Genomic DNA, 20,870 nt, shown 5'->3' on the forward strand with positions numbered 1-20,870 from the left:
GTGGTTCAAAGAAAGCTTCCTGGGGGCACGACAGTGTAGTCTCTATCCACATGGGTGCTGAGTTATCTGGTCTCTAGGGCAGCTACAGGGGGAGAAGGGAAACTAAGGGGACTCTGGTCCATGGTGAAAACGGTCCTATCCCCAACCACAGTGAACAGTAAAGGATCTGTGCCTCCAGGTCTCAGCACAGTTCTCAGTTTCTATGTAGGAAGGATCTGTGTTATAGGAAGTTCAGGCCTGCAGGAAAGACCCAGGGCAGTCATAGTCCATAAATGGAAGTCACCAAAGCTCAGAGAGACTCCAGGTCACTAACTGTAGGGTGAACACAGAATGTGGGAGGTAAGCATCTCACACTACTCTGGGCAGATGACATTAAACTACACACATAATGCAGAATAATACCTTGGGTCCCGGCCTGTGATGGCTCCTTGTCACTTGAGGGTGCTCTGGAGGTAAGCTGTATAAAAAGACTGTTTATAACCAGTTATGTGGGGGCAGAGGTGAATCCTTTGAGCCCAGGAATTCCAGGTAATTCTAAGCAATATCTCAAACCAACAAAATGCACAAAGAGCAAGTGGGGATGCCTCGCCTTTAATGGCAGAGAGGGGAGAAGGGAGATTTAGGAGGCAGACAAGGTGTGTCTGTCCCTGCCTAAACCCCAGAGTTGGCCTGTCCACTTCCTGGCATTCTAGGGAACCCTCCCTGACCAGGGGTCACACAGTCCTAGCTACACAGTGTGGCTTGTGATGAAGTACCCTGCACCTGCTTTTAAAAACCAGTTGTTGGGATAGGTGTGACATCTGCCTGTAGTCAAAGCACTTAGGATATGAAGACAAGAAGGTACGGAGTTCGAGCTCAGCTTCAGCTACATGGCAAATTTGAGGCCACCAATGGTTACCTGAGATCCTATCTAACCAGCAACGCTAACTTCCCACTCCCCACAAAAAAGAACCAGTTGTTGATTTTTAGGAATTTTGCAGAGGCTGCCATTGTGTTGGTAATTGGAAGTTGAAGTTTGCTTGGCTATGGTGGGGCTTCTTGCCCCACAACAAAAGGTCTCCCTCCCAGTTCAGTTAAACGGTTTGACATTTACCGGCACATGTGAAGTCATGTGAACTGAGAAACTCCAAGAACTAGACTCCTACTTGACTCTTCTCCATGTTTGGCATAGTACAATACAGAAGACAGGAGGCTTAAAAGCAGGGTTGACCTGGGGGTCTGAAGAGGGATCCCTGATAGAGACTTCCGGGAGAAATAACTGGCTTTTGCATAGGTGACGAACGCTTCCCTGGCCAGGCCCTGTCCTCTGACCATGCGGAGGAGCACAGCCTGACAGGCAGCACGATCTTTGATATAAGTTATGGTTTCTACCCGGCTTCCAGCCCAGGGGAGCCTCCAGATGGAACTAAAATCAGTCCTCAGGTGTTTGTCTCTCGGCCTGGGGTTCTTCCTTTGAGCTGAGTCCACTGGAGTGCCAGTTCCATCCCAAGCAACGATGGGGACTCAGCGCTGCTCACTCATAAGAGTGCACCAGTCACCTTGTGATCCCCACTCCTACTTCAGGTAGCTAGCCTGGATTCTGCTGTGTCTCCTCTGGGCTTGCTCCTCCCTTGATTTATGAGGCTGAAACAGCCTTCCTAAACCCCAACCTTGGCAGGAATGGCAACTGTCTGCATGGGAGTCAGGTGTCAATGCCTTTCTTATGTGTGATTTCCCAACTCACACAGATAAATGATTTGGGGACTTTCTGAGCTGTTGCCAAATGAGAATTGCTGATGATCCGCATCGGAGGACATCGACCCATTTGAATAAGCTTCCACGTGAACATGAGCATGCCTGAGGGCTCTGACCTATAGTCGAATGTCCTTAGTCTGGTTCCCAGCTGCAGTGGACTCTGTCTGTCTTGAGTCATCACTGCTGATCGACACATCTTTCCTGGCTGTGTCAGTCCTGTGAGACCTGTGCAGGCCCAGCCTGCGACGAGCCTGGGGACGGGGGATGGGTTCTGTGGGTGGCTTGGCATCTCGGGCAAAACGGACAAGTCTCTGCCCTGCCAAGAAGTAGAGCACAGGGTCAAGGCAACTGTTGGCGCTGGCCAATGGCCGGGTGATCTTGTATGCCATGTTGATGGCATTGAGGGTGTGACAACTGAGGTCAAGTGATCGGAAGGAGTAGTAGAGGGTGCGGGTAACATGAAAAGGCAGGAAGCAGAGGGCAAAGACGGCCAGCACCAGGGCAATGGTGCGCACAGATTTGCGCTTGGCCCGAGGCAGACCTGTGGTCCCATAAGCTGGTTTGAGCAGCCGCCGCGCCATGAGTACATAACAGACAAGGATGATGGAAAAGGGCACAGCGAAGAGCAGACTCAACATGACGGAGCTGTAGGCCACAAAATGGCTGAAGAGCTCTCGGGCCGAGGTGTCGTGGCAGGTGATGCGGGTCCCCCGTACACTGGTGGTGACAAAGTATAGCACGGGTGCCTGGCAGGCCAGCACCAGAATCCACACCACCGCAGCCACACGGCGGGCATAGCGGGCACGGCCCCAGCGCAAAGAGTGCAGAGGGCGCAAGACACCCAGGCACCGGTGCACACTGATGCAGGTGAGAAAGAGGATGCTGCAGTAGAGGTTGGTGTAGAAGAGGAAACGCACCAGCTTGCAAAGCACTGTGCTAAATGGCCAGTGGTCCCCCTGGGCATAGTAATAAACCAACAGCGGCAGAGAGGCTGCGTAAAGAGAGTCAGAAACCGCCAGGTGGAACATGTACGTGGTGGAGGCGTTCCAGGTCTTGAGGCGGCACAGGAAGATGTAAAGAGCCACAACGTTCAGGCACAACCCGAGCACGCACACCATGCCGTAGGACGTGGGCAGCAGCACATACTTGAAGTCCTCGTTGAAGCGGCACTTGTAGCCCAGTTCATCCCCCTCCCAGGTGCCATTGATGGTGCTATTCCAGGAGTCCCCGTCTACTGCCATTGCCCTGAAGGAAAGGGAGGTGTGAAGAGGAAGCCATCAGGACTGGTGCTCAAAGGGACTCACATCCCCACACACCCTGTTAAGATCTGCCTAGGGCAAGAGGTATAGCTTGTAACAAAACACTTGCTTAGCATGCAGGAGGCCCTGGGTTATACTCCAGCAACACACACACTAAAGATTTGCCTAAACCAGATGTGGTGGTACACTCTTGTAATCCTAACTCTTGGGGAGGAAGAGGCAGAATTGTCAGGAAGACCTGCTTGGGCCACATAGTCAGTCAAAGGTCAGCCTGGGATCCATAGTAAGACCCTGTCTCAAAACAAACTAAACAACAACAAAAAGATCATCTACAAAACAAAACAAACAAGCAAAAACCCTCACTTGTTTACCCAATTCAAAACTTTTATTGTCATGTGATCTGCATCTCTCCTGGACCCAGAATCTCCTAAAGCCTCGGAAACTTGTGAGATCCATGAAAACCAACATTACACAATTCTAACATCATGACAGGTTGAGCAAAGTCCAAGGGTTGACTCTACCCATTAGCCTGTTTCTGTAAGTGAAGTACTATTGGGGCACAGCCACACCTGTGTTGAATTGAGCAGTTGTCCTCAAGACTATGTAGTTTTTAAAGTCTAAAATATTTACTCTAGAACCTGCTGACCCTTGCTCTAAATCCCTGAACCATAGAGTTCAAGATCGAAGATTCAGAAGCGTGTAACTGAGATCTGGAGATTCCAGATGAGTTGCAAGATATTTGGTCACACTGTGTAAAGACATTTCTGTTTTACTTCACCTACCTAAGGCACCTTCTGATTGGTTTAATAAAAAACTGAATGGCCAATAGCTAGGCAGGAGAGGATAGGCAGGACTTCCAGGGAGAGAGGGGAACTTAGGGGAAGAATCTGAGGGTAGGGGATTTGCCAGCGAGGAAGATGGAAGTACAGTATGGAGGAGAGGTAATGAACATGTGGCAGAACATAGATTAATATAAATGGGCTAATTTAAGTTTTAAGGGCTAGTTGAAGGCCAGGCAGTGGTAGCACACTCCTTTAATCCCAGCACTCAGGAGGCAGAGGCTGGAGGATTTCTGTGAGTTCAAGGCCAGCCTGAAGGTTTCAAAACTACACAGAGAAACCCTGTCTCAAAAAACAAAACAAACAAAACCAAAAGGAACAAAAAAAAAGAGTTAGTTGAAAAAAGTCAAGCTTTCATAATTAATAAAAAGACTCCCTGTCACTCTTCGGGAGCTGGCAGTCCAAAGGAAGTCAGGCTATACAGTGGGTATAATTTCAGAATATCGGCCTTCTGCTGTGCTCCAGTGCCACTGCCCACTGAGGCTTCTCTGGCCTGGGCATCCAGCATGTCTGGAGCCCTCACGGACTTTCAAACTCAGTCTCTATTCTCTGCGAGCTGGAGAATCTGCAACAGTCTCCATCTTCTATCATCCAGTTTCTTGTTCAATTTCCTTTTTAGATTTTTAATTGTGTGTGTGTGTGTGTGTGTGTGTGTGTGTGTGAATGCCTCGCCTGTGTGTGTATCTGTGCCCCAAGTATGTGCCTGATGCCCACAGAGTCAGAACAGTCACTGGAACTGAAACTACAGAGCTGCGCTGTGGGTACTGGGGACAGGAACAACCACGGAGACATCTCCAGCCCTTTGTTCTACTTTTTTTCTTTTCATATTTTCAAAACAGGGTTTCTCCATGAAACCCTGGATGCCCTGGAACTCTCTCTGTAGAGCAGGCTGGCTTCAAACTCAGAGAGATCCGCCTGCCTCTGCCTCCCCCACTACCTTCAGCCCCAGTACTAGAATTAAAGATGCACACCAATACCACCTGGCCTCAACTTTTTTTTAAAAAAGGTGTTACTATTGTATTCTGGGACGTTTTACGTCTGCATACAGCAATTCTGTTCTCCACCTGTGAGGAGACATCCAGATGGAGCAGTGACCTTCCGGACGAGTCCTCCAAAGTAGGGAGTTTTCCTCGGTGGAGCCTCCCCTGGCCCCTTTTGCACAGCATGTCTTTGTCTGTGTCTGCCACTTTATTCCATGTTACTCACTGAGCAGCCACTGGACAATGAATGCCTGGAGGTCTGGTGGCCACTTTCCTCCTCTCTGCATCCACCTTGTGACCGGTGCTCTTTCAGACTAATGTGAGGAGCCCGCATTTGCCATCCCAATACTCAGGAGGCTGAGGCAGGAGCAGCAGGGTTTGAATGAGCCTGGCTACATAGAAAGACTGTCTCAGAACAAGCAGTGAGGGGCTGGTGCAATGACCCAATGGGTAAAGGCACTTGTTGCCAAGACTGAGGTCAATCCGAGGACCCCACACAGTAGAAGAGACTCCCACGTGGTCCTCTGACCTTCACATGGGCACTGTGCACACACATTGGCAGACATACAAAATAAACAGCTGACATCACAAATATGAAGTATGTGGATAAAAAAGGAAATAACAACTCTGCCTGGGCTAGAATAGAAAGGTTTTGTCCAAAGAGGCCTAAGGCAAGACTTGACATAGTACATTGTGGTGAGCAGTGGATAATTGGCTTCCTTCACCTCCATTTCCTTGAAATAATAATGTTTGGCTACAGAGAACAAGATGTATAACTAAATCTTATCTCATTGAACAGATTCACAATAAATAAAAAACTTTTTATGTATCTATTTATTTTATGTATATGAATGTTTTACCTGCATGTATGTGCATGTGACGTGTGTGCACCTAACGCCTGCAGAGATCAGAAGGTGATCAGAATCCCTGAAACTGGAGTTAGGGATGGTGGTGAGCCATCATGTAGATGCTGGGTCCTCTGCAAGAGGAGCAATAGCTCTGTACCATTGAGCCTTTCTCCAGGCCAGAAATAGTAATTAACAATTTATGTGTATGAGTGTTTGCCTGGATATACATGTGCTGTCTTGCGCCCTGAATGAGGCATCCAGTTCCATGAACTGGGGTTACAAATGGTTGTGAACTGCCAAATGGAAACCAAACCTGGGTCCTCTGTAAGAAGACTGTTAAGATACCTCTCCAACTCCAAGAAATAGTTATTTTAACAACAACAAAATGTTGTTTAAACCATACTAGTCCTCCCTTGGAGGCACTTTATGGAATTATTTTCTCATTTTTCCATAATAATTCTACATTCTCTGTTTAAAGCAAAGCAAAACAAAATGACAATACCAACACAGCTCTCAGTTGCAGGCAGGGAGCAAGTGTCCTGGACTGAAGGACCACAGCAGACTGAGCAAGCCTCCCAGGTAAGGAGCCCTCCTCCCTCTTTGGTGTCAAATCCCCCACCTTGGGGAATGGTGGTTCGGGAGGAGCTGGGCCCTGTGGAAGACTGATGGAGGAGAGTTATCTGTCTATGTTACTTTTATTGGTTAATTAATAAAGAAAACTGCCTTGGCCCTTTAAGAGAACAGAAAATTAGGTAGGCGGAGTAGACAGAACAGAATGCTGGGTAGCAGGAGTGGGGAGATGCTTCAGGCAGTCGCCATAGTGAGTCGCCATGCTTCTCCTCTCCGAGATGGACGCAGGTTAAGATCTCTCCTGTTAAGCCACACCTCGTGGTGCTACACAGATTACTAAATATGGGTTAAAGAAAGATGTGAGAATTAGCCAATAAGAGGCTAAAACTATGGGCCAGGCAAGTGTTTAAAAGAATAGTTTCCATGTAATTATTTTGGGCAAAGCTAGCCGGGTGGCGGGACACAGCCCGCCAGTTCCTTCTACAGATTGGCACTCCAACGTGGTGACTAAATCCACTTAAAAACCTGAGAGGGCTTTAAATAAAGGAGAGACAGACTTTAACACAGCTTTTTGCTGTTTGCTGGTGTGCCACGAGAAATTTCCCTGACTCAGCTGCCATAACAGGAAAAAACCTGTGCTGTTTTAAAAACGCAGCTTCCTGCCCTGTGCTGCCAGTGCGAACTCTGGCTTTAAAGCATTTCAATGGCTTTTATGGGCCTGGATATTTGTGTTCCCACTTAGGATCGGAAGGAGAGTGCTCTGAGACCGGGCCAATGGGCAAGCACACAGTACCTGTTTTTGACCTAGGAATGTCACAGCTTAGAGTCTTAAGTGCTTAGCAATGTAAAGGCACAAATCAAACATGTTTCTCGACAGTAAAAAAATTACAGATTCACAATAGGACAGATTCAGACATAGAAGACCCCCATATAGGTCACAATGTTGGGTGAATGTACGTAGGCTTGAGAGAGAGAAAAAAATATAAAAAATAAAGTTAATGCCTTAAAAAAGGGTAAAATCTTTAAAAAGACAGAGTACAGATAGTTATAGATTAAAAAAAGTAAAGTGATAGAGTAAAAATAAGCCACTTAAAAATAAAAAATTCACAGAGAGTCTGGATGATGTATTTTGTTGTGTTTTCTTTGAATTTTTTGACTGTAAAGGAACTAAGTACAGAGAGACATTTCATTATATGGACTGCCAAGCTAGACCAGAATGGACATCTTAACGGTATGACTTCAGAATTTGGATCTAAGAACATGATGCTTTGGAAAAGAGGGTCTTTTGTTTTCACAGAGGATGAGACACTGTGGATTGCTTCTATCCCAATGTGGTATGATAGGCCACGCCCTCCTGAAAGGTTGCTGTGAACACCCTCAAGAAATTACTTCACTCAACTGCCAACTGAGATGAACCTGGCACACAGGTTACACCATCAAAGATCTGATTAACAGCACCCCCATTCAGCAGGAAGCAGTTTGGAGAGAAATAACTGCACCCACATTCCCAAATATTGTTTATAAATGTTCTTTTACATTTAAAGGGGGATATGATATAGATATGAATAATTTGCATTGATATGGATTTTAAGGTCAATTTGTTATATGTATTTCTGATCTTGATTAAGCTATTGTGATTGTGTAGTTCATTTTAAAATGTAATGTATAATTAGGAAATATAGGTTGTTACTGGATAATCATCAATATTAGTCAAGCTTGTAGTCATGTTAGTTAGATTTTCTAGATGTGCATAGATATATTTCAGATAGGCATTCTTCATATCTTTCAAAGACTGCAGAATATGGCATTTAATGTTTTAATAACTTAGGGTTTTTCATGACAATGAGACACATCTGCTCCTGGCAGCACCAATCTACTTCAAGAGGAAGATGGGCATCAAAGAGGCTACTTATGGAGTTTGTTAGCCATTTGGGCAAGAAACTGCTCTTGCCTGGACTGTTGCATAAACTGGACACAAGGAACCCACAGAAAGAGGACTGCTGAACTTGCCTAAAGGTGAGATGGTCTTTTGGGGTTCCTGATTCATGAAAGAGTCTGCAAGACGTTCTGCAGGACACAGCAGAAAGTGACTGAACTGTCTTTGGAATTTCCTACTTCATGGAAATGTCTGCTGGATACTTATGGGCCTGTAGGCTGAAGATGGATGCCCCAACGGTACAGAGGAACTTTGGGTGACTGTCCAGGCAGCGAGTTGTCTCTGTCATTTCTAGAGTTTGAAAGTTGCATATGACTTGTTTACTTAGGTAATATTATATCCTTCTGGAGTCTTTGATAGAGTTGAAGAATAAATAGATAGTTATAGCTTTCCTTAGTTATGATAAAAGATAAAATAGATCTAAATATTGTAACTGAAATACTTGCTTGATAACTGTTTTGTTATATGTAATTTTGCTATGTTAAAGTTGAAGCCTTTCTTTTTTGTTTAAACAGAAAAAGGGGAAATGATGGAGGAGAGTTATCTGTCTATGTTACTTTCATTGGTTAATTAATAAAGAAAACTGCCTTGGCCCTTTAAGAGAACAGAAAATTAGGTAGGCGGAGTAGACAGAACAGAATGCTGGGTAGCAGGAGTGGGGAGATGCTTCAGGCAGTCGCCATAGTGAGTCGCCATGCTTCTCCTCTCCGAGATGGACGCAGGTTAAGATCTCTCCTGTTAAGCCACACCTCATGGTGCTACACAGATTACTAAATATGGGTTAAAGAAAGATGTGAGAATTAGCCAATAAGAGGCTAAAACTATGGGCCAGGCAGTGTTTAAAAGAATACAGTTTCTGTGTAATTATTTTGGTCAAAGCTAGCCGGGTGGCGGGACACAGCCCACCGCTCCTTCTACAGAAGACCTTCCTCTGCTGTCACCTCTGCACCTCTGTCCCTGCCCGCTGGTCTCCACTGAGAGGCACAGCTGCTGTTTCCTGCTGGTGGAATCTCTGACACTTAGAGGCAGGGTGGGAACTTCCTTGTCCCCAGAACCACAGAGCTCCCTTTCCACCTGTCTTAAGACATCCTGGTCTCTGCCCTCTAGGCCAGCTGAGAACTCTATCACAGTGGCCCTGGTCCAGACTGACACTGCCCATCCTCTCCCTCCCTAGGTCAACTCACTAATCTGTAAAGCCCATTTTCTAGTTCCCAGCCCTCTCCTTCAGCACCAGTTCCTGATCTCTGCTCCCCTGAAACCTCACCTCAGCTCCATGGAGACTGCTCTATCTGACTTGGTCACTGGCCCCCTCCACTGGCTGGCTCTGCTGTTATGCCTGGTTCTGGCTGGCAGTGTCCCAGGAACTCCCAGTTTCCTGGAGAAGTGAGTCCTAGAGAGTCCATCCAGGCCTCACCCTCATTCACACTGTACTGACGGCCTCAGAAACCTTTCCAGAATGATCCTTTAAAGACTAGACTTGTCCCACCCATTTCTCCAGGCTCTTTCTCAGTGTTGCTTATCACTGAAACTTTTTCAGTTTACCAGTTCCTTGGGCCATTTTTCCAGCCTTAAGGTAGCTTGTCTTTCCACACGTTTCTTTGAAGCCTAGATCCACGTGATGATTTTCTCTGTACCTATAGCCCAGCAAGAGGCCTGACCCGCAAATGCTTGTTGCAAGAAAGGATGGATGAATGAATGAATGAAGAGGAAATGATGCCTTAGAAGCTGTGGGAACCCAGAGGAGTTGAGCCCACAAGTCACGAGGCTCTGCCAAATCCTTCTCCTGCCTGAGAGGGATCCTTTGACCACCTGTTTTGTTCAACACTGACAGGACCCAGATGACCCTGCCCTGCCCTGCCCTGCCCTTCTATGCTGTAGCCAGGGAAACAGTCTGGGATTGGTCAGGTGACTGAGGCAACCCCATACTTTCCCTGACCCACCTCTGGCTCAGTCTAATCAGTTCCACAGCGTGCAGCCCTCCTCTGCTACCTTCCTATTCAGTGGGAATCTGATCAGGTTTAAGCAGCTTCTGCAAGGCGGCTTCAGTACCTGGTAAATACCTACGTAGAGGTTAAGCTATCTGTTTTGGTTATACTGGAGGGAACTGGAAAAACTAGGCTTGACACTGAGGGTTGTCTGGCTGCAGAACCTGGGATAAAGGAGCAGAACACAGTCCCTGCCTCAGATCCCGTTGATGCAAGCAGAATTCAGTGCACACACATACAAACTGCCCGGACTCCCAGCCAGGGGACCTGCCTCCCACACCTGGCTGGACCTGATCAGTCTTGCTCAGGAGCAAGTGAGGATGCTCTGTGTGGGCTCCAGTTCTTCACTCATAAATGCTCAGGCCTGGACCAGCCGCTGGGACCAAAGCAGGAAACAGAAAAAACAGGTTCCTGGGCCTGAGGCTGTGCCCCGCCTCCAGCATTTTTCAGGGCAAGCAGCTGCCTGGAGGGCTCCTGTAGACACCCAGAGACAAAGAAGCAAATGTAGGTTTAGAATATGTCAGTCTGGCCATTCTCTCTCTCTCTCTCTCCTCTCTCTCCCTCCCTCCCTCCCTCCCCTCCCTCCCTCCCTCCTTTCCTCCCTCCCCCCTCCCTCCCATATTGCCTCCTCTGATTTAACTGTGGACTGAGTGTAATGATCTGTCCTGTCCCTTTAAGAGACAAGTCCCACCCACTCCCTTCCCATCTGCTGAGGCAGGTAGATCTTCCTTCCTGCTTGCAGCCTGAGTCTCTTCCTTTTTCATCTCCCTCTCAAAGAGGTAACTTCTCTCTCTTTGTCTCTTCCACTTCTCCCCCTTCCTCTCCTCTTCTGTTTTTCTCTCTCTCTTTCTTCTTCTTCTTCTTCTTCTTCTTCTTCTTCTTCTTCTTCTTCTTCTTCTTCTTCTTCTTCTTCTTCTTCTTCTTCTTCTTCTTCTTCTTCTTCTCTTCCTCCTCCTCCTCCTCCTCCTCCTCCTCCTCCTCCTCCCCTTCCCCCTCCTCCTCCCCTTCCTTCTCCTCCCCTTCCTTCTCCTCCCCCTCCTCCTCCTCCTTCTTCTCTCCTTCTCCCTCTTCCCTTCCATAACCCACTAAATAAATATCCAGCCTCACTCTGCATGGTGTGTCTATCCATGTCTCTGTCTCTTGCCCTCTGCGTGGCTCCTTGCCCAGGTCCAGCTGCCTTCAGAGAACTGTGGCATGGTCTCATGGCATGCCCATCTGTCTGTCTCTCCTCGTGGCCTGCTGCAGCCACTAGGGGAACTGTGCCATCCCTGCCTGACACTGGCTGCTCCCAGGACCAGCTGCCCCTGGAAGACCTGCAGTGTTTCTGCCACTGCAGCCTCCGGGGATCCTGCAGCATTTTTATTTAATCCATTACACTGAGGCCCTAAAGAAGCCGAGAGGAGACCTAGTGTGTTTGTCCTGATCACAGTGCCCTCTGCATGCTCACACACCCTGTTATCCCCTGCTAGCTCATATGTTCCAAGAATGGGCTGTCATTCATCGCCTCCTTCTCAGGCACCCCCTTTCACAGGAAGGAGACTGTGGAAGTTCTCCCCTGGTATCTTCAGAGTCCAGCCAGCTTTCTGTTGGCCCTGATTCTGCACTTCAGCCCCACAGCAGGAAGCAATCAATACCTTCTTGGCCCAGCATATACAAGCATAGCACTGCCAACATACCTTTGCCCAGGATAAGTGTCTAACGAGAGTGCCCTCCTCTTCATTCCACATCTAGACATTCCTCCACAGGTATTGCAAATACACACATATGACACACTTGAACCACAGGTGCAAATGCATGTAGATACCCAGAGTACACACTTTCACATGCACATGCAGGGAGCATATTGACATGGTCTAGATAGGGCCTGGTACAGCCTTTGGAGCTACCTGAGATGAATGCCCATTTAACAGAGGAAGAAACTCAAGAACAGAGCTAAGCCATGAGCCCCTCGTATACAGCAGACACAGGGAATTTGCTCCAACTGCCTGGGAGAAGGACCCCTCTGTATGGACAGGTCCCAGCACCCACCAGGAACCTCCTGAATAATTTTTTTACTTTATTTGGAGCCTGTCCTGGAACTCACTCTGTAGACCAGGCTGGCCTCGAACTCATAGATCTGCCTGCCTCTGCCTTCCAAGTGCTGGAATTAAAGGTGTGAACCATCACTGTCCAGAATAAATTTTTTTTTCTCTTGAGAAAGAGTGCTATACATCTCAGGCTGACTTCAAACTCACCATATAGCTGAGGATGAACTTGACTTTCTGTCTTTAGCGTCCAAACACTGGGTTTATAGATGTGCCCCACCACACTCTGTTTGTATGGAGCTGGGGCTAGAGAACCCAGGACCTCAAGCGTGCTGGGCAAATACTCTCCCATGTGAGCCACACACACTCCCTTTTTTTTTGGTCCTGAAGGTTGAATCCAGAGCCCGAAGCATGCTAGGCTAGTGCTCTACTACTGAGCTATGTTTCCAGCTCCCCTCCCAACTCAGTTCCTGAATATCTTTTTCCATCTGCACTTTCTCAACAGTGGGGGAGTGGAGCCCCCAAGCTGGAGGGGCAGTATAAAGATGGAAGAGCAGAGGCAGGCGGATCTCTGTGAGTTCGAGGCCAGCCTGGTCTACAAGTGCTAGGTCCAGGACAGGCTCTAAAAAAGCTGCAGAGAAACCCTGTCTTGAAAAACCAAAAAAAAAAAAAAAAAAAAAAAAAAAAAAGATGGAAGAGCAGGAGGGGACGGGTGGCTGCAGGGTAAAGGAACAAGACTGGGCCTGGGAAGTGCCTCTCGGCCACTGATGAGTTGATGTGCCTAGCCTGGTATTTTAGGCTGACATGGGCCAGAGTGTGGGTTGCCATCTGGCAGTCTGTTGAAGAGTCTGGTGGCAAGATAAAAGAGCTCCCCTTTGCACCCTGTCCTCCGGAGATGTCTGACCAACCAGCTAAGGCAGAGCACACCACTTTCTCAAAGGGCCTCTGCCATCCTCCTAGGTTCCCATCTCTCAATATTCCACCCCATCTGATACCCATCACTCACCAAGCTCAGCCAGCGGAGTTCCTTAGACATGCTTGTATGCCCTTTGCATTGAAGTAGAGACACAGGATTAAGTTTTCCCTTGGAACCACCATCCTCTTTACTTCAGTCCTAGCCTCCCTCTTGCCCTGCCTGTTCAACCTTAACTCTTTAGTCACATTGTCTTCTTGATACCTACCTTTAACCACATGCCCTTGAGTGCAAATCCTTCCATAGCTCCCTACTGCTGTTAAGTTAACATACAAGGTCCTAGTTGAACTGGTCCCTGTCATCACTAGAAAACCTGCCATTTTCCCCTTTCCCCCATCCTCCTGTCTCAGTACGACTGAAGCAGTCACATGATTCTGTCTCACTCAGTGATAGCTCCCAATTCTTTACCATCAGTCTCGTGGGGAGAGCTGAGCATTCTCTGTACCCATCTTTGTTAGGTGGCTTCATGAGCCTCTTCATATTTAATTTGAAGGTTTCAGCAGCTAAAATAACCTCCTTATAGTCACAACACTAGCAAACAGCACAGAGTTCTGCTGTTCCCTTGACCACTAGATCCTACCCTACCCTACAATGCCCAGATGCCATCCCCAGGGAGATCCCCGGCCATTCATCTTTGACCACCCCCCAAAGCTCTGCCTCTTTGTTTCATCTCCAGAAAAGGAGGTCTGACAACTCCAACCTGGTCCTTTCCCACTAGTCCCAGGCTAGTAAGTCTAAAGCCAAGAGGAGGAAGCAGAGCTGATCCTAAGCTGGCAGCAGACTTTCCTGGGTGGTTGAACAACATTCCAGTTCCTCTACTAGGGTGGCTCTGGAATGCGCCACCTGCCAGGCTGGTGGACCCTGTCCAGCTTCTCAGGGCAGAGTGTCTTATCATGGCCCAGAGACCTGTTACTTACCTGCCTTTGTCAGAAAGAGATTTTGAGAGGGGAACTGAGGACCTGGACTTAGAACAGCATCAAGAGGGAGGTGAGAGCACAGCGTGGGTGGAGAATCTGTTCTGCCCTTGCCAGCTGTTAGATGAGCAGAGCTGACAATCCCATAGCCTGCTTGTCAATCTCTTCTTAACAGAACAGAACTTGCTTGTGAGCAAAAACTTCACACACACACACAGACACACACAGAGACACACACACACATACACACACAGAGATACATACACACACACACACTATAGAATAATAAGAGAGAGGTTGCCATGCAGGGTAGAGACAGGAGGGATGGGAGCACCCCCAAAGACAAGAGAGGCAAGTAGCCCTGCAGGAATTATGGGTGAAGCTACGTGGCAAGGTAGAGCCAGGCTGACCTAAGATCAGTACCTCACACTCCCAGACCCATCCTCAGGGGAAGGAGGTCCAGAACCCTCAGCAATCCACAGCACACCGCATCCCAAGGTTTGTCCTCGGTTGCTCTGAGATTACATTCTTTCCTGATCTCCGGATGTTTGTTATCAAGGTCAGGGGTCAGGGAGACACACCCAGAAACAGACAGTGACAACTCAGGCTGCTCACGCCTGAAGGAAGCTGAGGAGGCCTTGCTGGGAAAGGAGGCAGTGGTAGTGGGGAGGCCCCTCCTCGGGAAGGTTTCCTGGAGAAGAGGACACCCGACTTGTGGTTAGAAAGATGTGGAGGCGTCAGGTGTGTGCAGGAAGAGTGAGCACAAATCTGGGCAAGATGACCTGAATTCTAAGCAACTGGCTTGAGCATAGTACAGGCAATCTAAGCAGCACAGGATTAGGAACCTAAGTCACTGCCTGTCTGTCCCTTTCCAAACATCCTCCACGGGGTTAGAGGAGAGCAATTCCCCCAGCTGTGCCTGGTATGTTACACCAGGTCTAGTCTGGGGACACAGCTCAGGGGTGACCTCTGATGGTATCAGGTGGTGTGTCTGTGGTGTAAGACCTCCATTCTAGGAGGCCCCAGTGCTCTGCAGCACTTTCCCTAAAACTCCCAAGATCTCAGCTGTTGGGAGCACTCACTGAGGCAGAGAGAGCACTGGGTGCTCCACAGAACACAAAGCTGAGTCTCCAAGGAGAAAGGGCCTACCTAGCCAAGGCAGGACTCCAAATCATGGATTTTACCTGGCCCAGCTCAGTTGAGTACAGCACAGGGCTTCCTTCAGAGATGGGCTAAATGGGCTCAGAACCACAAGAACCCAGACTCCACCCCAGCCAAGCACACCTGAGTGCCTCTAACAAGACCCAGCCTGGAGCCTGTTATGCTGTGCAGTCTGGGTCAAGTTAGACCCAGTCCCTGAGTGTGAGTTCTTTCAAACTGGAAGAATCACAGATCCATGAGAGCAGCTGATGAAGAATGAATAAGACCAGGGAGCAGTGGGGGTGGGGGCTCACAGGGAGAAGATGTGCACAGTCCGGAGTTGCAGGCGCTATCTTCCCATCATGGCAGAAAAATGCTGAATTCTGGGGTACTACAACACTTCTCATCAGGAGGCCTGCTCTGGGTCCCCAGCAGAGAGACAGAGGTCATGGTCCAAGCTGTGACCAGGGAGGGGCAGGAAGCATCCAGCCTGAGATGGGAGAACCCAGGTTCATATCACAGGATGCACAGAAGGCAACGAGACAGACTCTCCTCTGGGCAGTGACTCTCCGAGTCTAATTCCAAGAGTACCCGAATCCTATGCTGTTCCTCCAGTTTACCTGCAGAAGCAGGTGCTGTGTCCAAAGCTCTGTTTCTTGTGGCTCCAAAAAGCCTTAGCTGACATTCTCAGATCCCAGGAGTTTGTGCTCAGAGTAACACAACAGTAACTCACAATCTTAAGAGCCACAAAGCTCCAGCAAACGCCTGCCAGTGTCTGCAAATGCGCAGCTTCAGAGATGAACTCTGCCAGGCCCTCTGAGGAGTGCACAGCGATGGACAGGTTATCTTGGGAGATCCAACCATATCCAAAGGGAACACAGAGACTAGGAACTCAGGGTCACAGAGACTGGGACAACCTGTATCCTGGGGAAGTGGTTAGTGGAAGCTTTCCCAAGGAGCTGGCCTTAATAGATAACTTGGGGTTGTCAAAGAGAGAGATGGGGAGGGAGGAAGCCTAAGCCAAGACTCAGAGGGTGAGGGTACAGGCTGTTGAAGAAGAGCCAGGAGATCCTGTGTGGCTGGCATGGAGGGTTAGGTGGCATGGAATATGTGGGGGCCAAGGAATTCATACGAAAGGACTCAAATGCCAAGCTGAGAGCTTTTTCTCCCGCTTAAAAGGGAAGGAATTTTTAGAGTTGACCCTTGCAAAGATGGCACTAATGGAAAGCAGTTAGCACCAAGGAGTTTGGGGGGTGGGTGACCATGGAAAAGATTGTACAGTCTTGGTCCGGGACTCCCTATGAGTTTCCTTCCTGACCCAAGCCCAGGCCTGGGCAAGTCTCTCTTACAAATTGAACTCTCCAGGAGGCTTTATCCATACAAGCTGGAGGGAGGCCCAGTGCCTAGACCTCTCTTCTGCAATAACAGTGACAGAACATGAAAATGCAGGACTGAGCTGGGCCCAGCAAGTCTAGGATGCCATTCTCTCCATCATGAATCCTGCCACTCATTCTATAGCAAGACTGAAGCAGGTTTCAGGGTTTGGGCGGCAGGACTATGAAGGAGCTGGGGTAGAGCTCAGTTGGTAAAATGCTTACGTAGAATGCAAGAAATCTTTGGTTTGATTGCCAGCACCAAATAAAACAGGTATATACCTACAAGCCCAGGATTCAAAAGGTGGAAGCAGGAGGATTAGAAGTTAATGCCATTCTACAGGCTGAATTCAAGACCAGTCTAGGCACATAAGTCTCAGAGGGTGGAAACAGGAACCCACTATGGTTGCTCTTCACGAAACAAGAAGTTTCTCTTCTGAATATCCACTGTACCTGTTCACTCATTTCCAAAATACTTCCTGGCACTTGCCGTGTGCCCTATCTGTGCTGGATGACAGGGACACAGTAAGAAGGCAGCGATGGCCCAGCTTCACAACACAGTTGACTGACTTCTCTAGAGATTAAGGAGGGTCCTGAGCCAGGTTCTTCCCATTAAGCCCCCCTGGTGGCTTAGAACCTAAGGGCATCTCAGGGGAAGGGATGGGTTAAAGGGTGCACAGACAGGCCCGGGGAAGGCAGTTAGGGGACAAAGGAGATGCCATTGGAGGGCACTTCTTACTCAGCCAGTCAGCAAGATCTTCCTGGTCCTGTAAGCAGACTGGGGAATGGTGGCTATCCAGAAACAGCTGGGTAAACAGGCCACCAGAAATCCCAGAGCTTCAGAGTTAGGTTACCGGCAAACCTCTGTGAGTTCAAGGTCAGTCTGGTCCACATAGTGAGTTCCAGGCTAGCCAGGACTACACAGTGAGAACCTAGTGTTCAAACTCCCTTCCGTCTAGAAACAAGCTTTGGTCCTAGAGGGGAGGCCTCAGCTGGGGCAGGTAGGCAGGATTCCCCATTTTTATCTGCCTTTTTGACCTTGGACAAGACATTCTCTATTTTTCTCATCTACAAAATAAAGGTTCCTTTCTCATGGAGCAAAATAAAATGAGGAATTTTTGTAAACTGTAACAATTCACCAACATTCCAACAAGTAGCATAAACACTTATAAATAAAAGGAAAGAAAGAAATTACAGTCATGAAATTAAAGATCTGGTGTCACCTCACACATTCAGCTGGTTCATGGGGGCAGGAGGACACCAGAAAGCCCTGGCTTCAGTCTGCATGGCGGGCAGCCACTCCTGAGGACCACCAGTAGGCCAACCTCCTCATCGCCTCAAAACCCAGGAGAATCCCAAGCATAGAGAAGACGGGCAGACCTCTATGGCAGAGCTTGCCCCACCCCTCATGCAGGACGGTGCTGGCATTGACCGCCCTTTAGAGGCTGCCTGCTCACAGAATCCCCTTCCTCACACCCGCATCCTGACGCTTCCGTGGAGCCCCAACCTGATCTTTAAAAGCCATTACTCCAGACTTGATCCAAAACAAGGCTGCTGATCCAGGGACCCAAACCAGAAAAGCTAGTTCCCAGGATCTACACACACACACACACACACACACACACACACACACTAGCCCTAATGAGGAGGGCGCTGTCTATCTTCTGCCAGACCCTTCTAGGACCACCTGCCAGATTAAAAATTTCCAGACAGAGCCGGGCGATGGTGGCACACGCCTTCAATCCCATCACCCGGGAGGCAGAGGCAGGCTGATCTCTGGGAGTTCGAGGCCAGCCTGGTCTACAAGAGCTAGTTCCAGCACAGGCTACAAAGCAACCACAAAGAAACCCTTTCTCGAAAAACAAAACAAAACAAAAAAGTTTCCAGACAGATTAAAGTCTTAGCTGTCCTTACATGAAACTGCACCACCTCCACCCCTCCCATCACCGCTGCCACTGTCTTCCCCATCTCACCTCCCCTCCCCCCCCCCCACTCCTGCAGCAGGCCACCCAAAGTGACTCTGGGGAGAGAGGAAGGAATGCAAATACAAGAACTCTCAGGACTCCCGGGTCTCTGTCCTCTGGGGTACAGACAGACTAATTTAAGTTCAGCTACTCACTTCCCAGGGGTGTGCGCATTCACCCACTAACACACAGATTTCCCCAGTACACTGGTAAACACACCAGGATGTCACTCACCAAGATCGAGAGTAGACAAAGTTCAATAGCGTACCGGCAGCTCAGCCGGCTCTCACCATCCAGTTTTGTTCAGTATCGGGGCTGGGAGCCAGGGTCCACGGGACAGAGTCACGTAATGGGCTCTCCAGTCCAGCGCTGAGTCGACTGTAGTGCCAGTTCCCAGGCCGCACCCGGCGGCGATCTCTCCGGCTTCCGTTCCCCTCTAGGCTGCCCACCTCACCTCCGCGATGTGCTGGTCCCCTCCAAAAGCTACAGTCGCGGTTCTTGGTTCCCGAGTCCCAAGCCCAGCCGCGCAGGGGCCCACGTGCCTGGAAGAGCGGCGGTCCCGCCCCACCCCGCCTTGCTCCTTACCCCACGGCCAGGCTGCTAGCAGGAGGGCGGGGCGGATTCCGGGCCAACGTAGGAGCCGTCCGGGACAGATGCCTCCAGTCTGTCACCCGCTTGGGACACGGCCTGATTGTACCAAGGCTAGGTCAGCATGTCCGCAACTGGTGTTGAGCAGGGAAGGCGGGAGGCGACCATCCTGGCTGGGAAGAGTCCACCTGCCTCGTTCCTCATATCAGAGGGGAGGTTTTCAGAGACGCCCAAGTTTTAGCAGGTTTGCTTGGTGCTGGAGTGGCTCCTGTTGCTCCCCAGCCCACAGATGGACCTTTACACTAACCTGCAGCCTCCCCTTCGCTGCCGCCCTAGTCCATCTCACTTCCGGACGGATCTGCTCCCGACTGCCGGTACCGGGAAGGGCCTTTACCCCTTTTACCACCTCCATCTGCTTTCTCTCTCACTTCACCTCACCAACAGGTCCCTTAAGTCCCTGTTCAGTTTGTTCTCCCATCTTGAACTGCCTCAATTCTTCTCTATGCTCTGCTCTGAAGAACTTCTGTAGCCATGAACCCTATTTACGCCCCTGTCCTAGACTGAGTCCAAAAGAGCACAGACCACATCACCCATCTGTCCTGAACTCACAGGATGGATGAAAGAGGGTTGCACCGTCCCATTTCTGACCAGGAATCTGAACCGTAAGCTCCAGGTCAGCTTCAATGCAGAGTCCCGTTCAAGGACTCATTTTCTGTGAAACGGAGCCGGCAACTCTCATGTCCCTACTTCCACTGTCCACCCCAGGAGTATTCAGATACCCAGATGGGTGGCCAAGTTCAGCGAAGGTGTTTTCCTATGGCCAGCGAGCTTGCTCTCTGCCCCAGGGCTGTAGGCCTTGTAAGCTGTGCTCCCAGCCCCAGAAGGGACCCAGAAGGGGCCCAGAAGGGGCCCAGAAGGGGTGCTGGCTGCGGCTTTGTCTAGATTGTGGAAGGTGGACACACAGAACTGTGTGGTTGAGCCTCCCTGCAGCCTTCTGGGGCCTTCACTTAGGAGACAGGAAGGCACCTTGTTTGACCTCCTCTGCTGAGAGCTGGTGCAGGCAGCTTCTAGAGACCTAGATTTCTCTACAGCCGCACCTGCGGCTTTATAGTCCTAGTGTGAGGGAGTCTTCCTGGTTATGGAAGCCCCAGCTGATTTCCTTTTCCTGGTCTCCCTTTTGAGCCACTAGACCTTCACTGTAGCTGCTTCTTCTCCTGGGAGCCAGGATCGAGACCAGCCTCTAGGAGACCCCAGTGGCCAGTGGCCAGTCTTGGACTTCGCACTTGCTGTCGTCCAATTCCTGACTTTACAGCCAAAGAAACGACATTCCTGAGCTACATAACATCTGAGTTTTCATGTCAGGTGACCTAGTAATGCCCGAGGAACAGATGAAAGGTTCAGAAGAACCTCACAGCCTGTGCTCAATCCCAGTGTTCCTTCAACTTTTCTACGACTACTGATTCCCAGTCCATCTCTTTCTCGGTTGTTTTCTTTGTTTTGTTTTTGTTTAGCTAGGAGCTCCCTATGTAACCCAGGCTGGCCTGGAACTCACAGCAGCCCTCCTGTCTCAGCCTCTTGAGTGCTACAATGCTTGGCTCTCAGTCTGCTTTTCTGCACTGTGCAATAGTCTTTACTCGCTCTTCTGACACTGCCTTTGTTTAGCGTCTTGCTCCTCATCTGAGCTTCCTTGTTCAGAGGAGGAGTGAATATCCCTTCTCAGAAGAATCTGGAAGGCTAGATTCC

The 20,870-nt window shown here is 49.3% G+C and overlaps 1 protein-coding gene across 5 annotated transcripts; it reads right to left on the reverse strand.

The window, feature by feature from the left end:
• Window positions 1–575: 575 nt before the first annotated feature.
• Window positions 576–19,388, reverse strand: P2ry2 (purinergic receptor P2Y2). Of its 5 annotated transcripts, XM_038320391.1 has the most exons (4): window positions 18,774–19,386; window positions 13,182–13,222; window positions 10,432–10,625; window positions 576–2,979 (listed from the first exon to the last, which is right to left on the reverse strand). In XM_038320391.1, exon 4 carries the CDS (start codon window positions 2,973–2,975, stop codon window positions 1,851–1,853), a length of 1,125 nt encoding a protein of 374 aa, XP_038176319.1. In that variant the 5' UTR covers window positions 2,976–2,979; window positions 10,432–10,625; window positions 13,182–13,222; window positions 18,774–19,386; the 3' UTR covers window positions 576–1,850. The 5 variants fall into 5 exon arrangements, with proteins under 5 accessions (XP_038176319.1, XP_038176336.1, XP_038176309.1 ...); XM_038320408.1 differs by lacking the exon at window positions 13,182–13,222 and having other exon boundaries at window positions 10,442–10,625; XM_038320381.1 differs by lacking the exon at window positions 13,182–13,222.
• Window positions 19,389–20,870: the final 1,482 nt, after the last annotated feature.

Source organism: Arvicola amphibius, chromosome 1 (genome assembly GCF_903992535.2).
Source record: "Arvicola amphibius chromosome 1, mArvAmp1.2, whole genome shotgun sequence".
In the NCBI taxonomy this organism is placed as follows: domain Eukaryota; kingdom Metazoa; phylum Chordata; class Mammalia; order Rodentia; family Cricetidae; genus Arvicola; species Arvicola amphibius.